General features: G+C 50.6%; 1 protein-coding gene across 1 annotated transcript; it reads right to left on the bottom strand.

Moving 5' to 3' along the window:
• Positions 1-2,359: 2,359 nt before the first annotated feature.
• Positions 2,360-2,851, bottom strand: LOC129020802 (putative uncharacterized protein encoded by LINC00269). Its single transcript, XM_054465627.2, has one exon. The coding sequence runs from the start codon at positions 2,849-2,851 to the stop codon at positions 2,360-2,362; it is 492 nt and encodes a 163-aa protein (XP_054321602.2).
• Between the last annotated feature and the right edge of the window lie 1,227 nt (positions 2,852-4,078).

Genomic DNA, 4,078 nt, shown 5'->3' with positions numbered 1-4,078 from the left:
TAGGCTCTGCAGATTGTATATGGTCTCTGTTGCATATTTTCCTCTGTTTTTCTTCCTTTTTTCCTTTCCTCTTTTCTACAAACTTTGAAAACTCTTATCACCATTCTAAGGTTATTGGCATTACAGAAACAGACTGGAAAGAATTCAGCTCACGAACTGTAATTCGTCAACCCCAACCACAAAATAGTCTCTGAGAGAAAATTAAAGCGTTCTAAAGGCCGGGCACGTGGCTTACACCTTTGGGAAACCGAGGTAGGTGGATCACCTGAGGTCAGGAGTTCGAGACCAGCCTGACCAACATGGTGAAACCCCGTGACTACTAAAAATACAAAATTAGCTGGGCATAGTGGTGCATGCCTGTAGTGCCAGATGCTCGAGAGGCTGAGGCAGGATAATCACTTGAACCCGGGAGGTGGATGCTATAGGGAGCTGAGATTGCACTATTGCACTCCAGCCTGGGCAACAAGAGTGAAACTCTGTCAAAAAAAAAAAGAGTTCTAAATATAAGGAACTATTTACCATCCTGATAGAGTGCACTATTTGATATCAGTAAATTGCCAATTTCAGCCAGGATCCTGACAAGTAGGTCTATGGAATTGTCACAAGAGATGTTGGTGTCCTTGGAGCATAAGGCTCTTAAGACAGAGTGTATCTTGCACCTAAGTGGTCTCCTGTCCTGTACCTGGGAGAAGCTAGTTCACAGACAGCTGTGTGGTTTGTGCAAGACTCATTTAGCAGAGAAATGCCCAATATGGTTGTGCTGACAATTGGTGCTCTCTACCCTGCATCTTCTGATGCAGGCAGTGAACGCTCTCATGACTGGTGTACCATGGTGCTAAGTACCCTAAGGACTATTTAAAAATGTAAATACGTGACACACATGATGAGGCATCACCACTGTCAGGTGATCAATGGATAAACTCTGGAACCAGACAGTCTGAGTCAAATCCTGACTCTCCCTTACGCCCACATGGGTGACCTGAGGAAGGTGCAAAGTCCTAAATGCTGTTTGCAATTTGAAAAATTTGTTAAAGGAGGGAAAATCTGCTTGCCTGGAAGGGATGGTATGGGGTGCAGGACCTGGGAAGATTGGGGTGCCAAGTACCCATCTCAGAAACCATCACAGCCCAGCTGGACTCACACCTCATGCCTATGGACCCACACCTTCCTGGGTGGCCACAGAGAAGATATGCCTGTTCCAGGACTTGAGAGGCCCTAGAGGGATCCCTGGAGGAAACAGTGTGTGGTAACCCTGAGCTACCATATGGGAAGGGGACATTGTGGGGGTAAACTAGTGTCCTCTGCAGAGGTTGTCTGAAAGGAAGAGGTCAGGGCAAATCACACCCCACACTGCTTGGTCTCTCCTCCCCATCAGAGCACGCGTCTTGCAGCTGCAGCCCTGCTGGGCCACCTGGGTGCACCAGTAATGACATAAGACAGAGTTGATCCCTGCTGGCCACACCCCACCTCTCCTACCCTGACTTCCTGCAAGCCAGGGCCCCATCCTGGCAGGATCTAGGGCGCTCTGACCTCTGACCTCCAATAACCCCAGAGAAAAGGGCTAGGAGACTCACAGGCACTAGTTGCTGCCCCTAGGTTAGATGCTGAGGAGCCTGCAGACCTGGCGATCTGGGGGTGACAGTTATGTGGGGTCCTATAATACACAGTCCTGAATGCTTTTCCATGTCATCGGGCACGCCTGGTGCCAAGCACCTGCAAAGAGCATGAGCTGTCTCAAGCTCTCAAAAGTCCTGCTGGGATTCCCCTTTGCCCTTTGGTGCCTTGTCTTCCCTCTCTGCTCTAGCACACCCTTTCTCTGGTGTGTGTTCCAATGACATGTCACAAACATCCAGCATGGTTTGCCTTGGAGGAACATGCAGCTAGGAGACCTCTCCAAATTTCTTACTAGACTCTCAGTGTCAGACAGCACACAAACTGCTCTTCACGGACAACTTCCTCAGTAAGCCTCACCCTGCCTGGCCCCTGGGCCACCATCCTCCTTTTTCTCCCTGCCCTCTCCATTCCTGCTTCTGGCAGGAATCCTCCTGCTGCACCTGTGCATCTTCTGAACACAGTTCCTGGGAGCAATACGGTCACCTTTACCCCCTAGGTTTAGATCACCCCTGAGAGGCCTTATGCAACCCAGCAAGCTCAGTGTTTACATCAGAAGGGGGCCTCCCCTTGGTGTCATGCCAGGGCTCTCAGAAAGACAGCACTGTACGCTTGCACCTCAAAGAAGTGCAGCCACTTAGGAAAAGTACGGCTCCAACCTGCAGGAGGAAACTGACTTCTCTTCCTGTCACTCTCTGAGTGACATCTGCGCTCTTTCAATAGCAGGAGCGCCATATGGGCCATCTGATCACTCCCCCGATCCTTGCTTAAAAGAGACTGAGGGCCGGGCATGGTGTCTCACGCCTGTAATCCCAGCACTTTGGGAGGCTGAGGCGGGCAGATAACCTGAGGTCAGGAGTTCGAGACCAGCCTGGCCAACATGTTGAAACCCCATCTCTACTAAAAATACAAAAATTAGCTGGGCGTGGTTGCGCATACCTGTAGTCCCAGCTACTCGGGAGGCTGAGGCAGGAGAATCACTTGAATCCAGGAGACAGAGGTTTGCTTGAACCCAGGAGACAGAGGTGGAGGCAGGAGAATTGCTTGAACCTGAGAGGTGGAGGCCTGAGGCAGGAGAATGGCATGAACCCTGGAGGTGGAGCTTGCAGTGAGCCAAGATCGCGCCACTGCACTCCAGCCTGGGCGACAGAGCGAGACTCCGTCTCAAAAAAAAAAAAAAAAAAAAAAAAAAAAAGGGGGAATCAAGAGAAAGGGCCACCGCAGCAGTGCCATGCACCATCAATATCTAAGCCCCTTTGGGTAGTGGCATCTTTGCAGTCATTGTGTCTGTCCCAAACCCTGGCTCCTTGTCAGGGGGCATTGAAATGTGCAGAAGGGCTGAGAACACTCAGAACCACAACTTATTCTAGGAGGGGCTTAGACCTGAGCACCAGGTCCTGCCAGCCTATAGTATCCCTGTTGCAATGAAGGAAGATCAGCTCTACGGAGCAGAAATCTGTTCTGGGAGCCCTTTCCTTCCTGGCTACAGAGTGACTGAGGCCCACCCAGCCAAAGCATACCTATTACTATTGAAGGAGATAGCATCGCTAAGAAGGAGCATGTATCAGAATAAACTTCTGTTCCTCCTTGTGTTCGGATCACCCGGGTCCCATCCTGCTAGAGCACATCAGTTGGATGGGCGTCTCTATAACGGTGCTGGGGATAATTCTGTTGCTGTCTATAGTCAGACCACCTGGGACACACCTGGCCAGAATGCATCGGTAGCCTTGAGGGTTCCGACACCACACTTGTGCTTAGAGGCCCTCTTGTGTCCGCCTACATGCAAAGCACCTGGGCTCCACTTGTTCAGAGCACATGTGTTGCAATGGGAGGGCACATCACAACTGTGACAAAGAGTCCTCTTTCTGCACCTCGTCAGAGCATTTGGGGCCCACCTGGCTAATAAACACATGTTCCTACTTTCTATCAGGCACCCATGGGAGCACATGTGCTACTGTTGGAGGGGCTGACACCACACTTGTGGTTGGAGATGCTACTGTTTATGAATCCAGTTCAGAGCACCACAGACCTTCCAGCCCCGGGCATACATTGGTACAGTGGGAGGGGACACCACCATACCTGTGTTTGGGAACATTTCCATACCCACCATCATTCAGAGAACCTGGGACGCTTATGGCCAGAGCACATCTGTTGTAGTCAGAGGAGGGCAACATCATAAACTTAGAGGAAGACACTTTTAGTCTCCCTTTCAGTCCAAACTCCTGGAGCATAAGCCAGGGAGCCTACCCCTTTTGACTTTGTAGGAGCCAACATCACTGAGAAAATACTTGTGCTTCAGGTAGAGTAAATGTCCCTCTGTGGTGGGCACAGCAAATGGCAGCCTTGTTTTTGACCCTGCCCCCGCCCCCAAGCCCCCATCACCTGCCCAGGTCTTCACAGAAGATGGAAGTACTGGATTGCCAACCTATTCATTTTTCTCTAGTGAAAGAACCAGGAACTCAGTGCC

Source organism: Pongo pygmaeus, chromosome 20 (assembly GCF_028885625.2).
Source record: "Pongo pygmaeus isolate AG05252 chromosome 20, NHGRI_mPonPyg2-v2.0_pri, whole genome shotgun sequence".
In the NCBI taxonomy this organism is placed as follows: domain Eukaryota; kingdom Metazoa; phylum Chordata; class Mammalia; order Primates; family Hominidae; genus Pongo; species Pongo pygmaeus.
The sequence above is the reverse complement of the archived record's forward strand: the minus strand, read 5'-3'. Positions and strand labels throughout refer to the sequence as shown.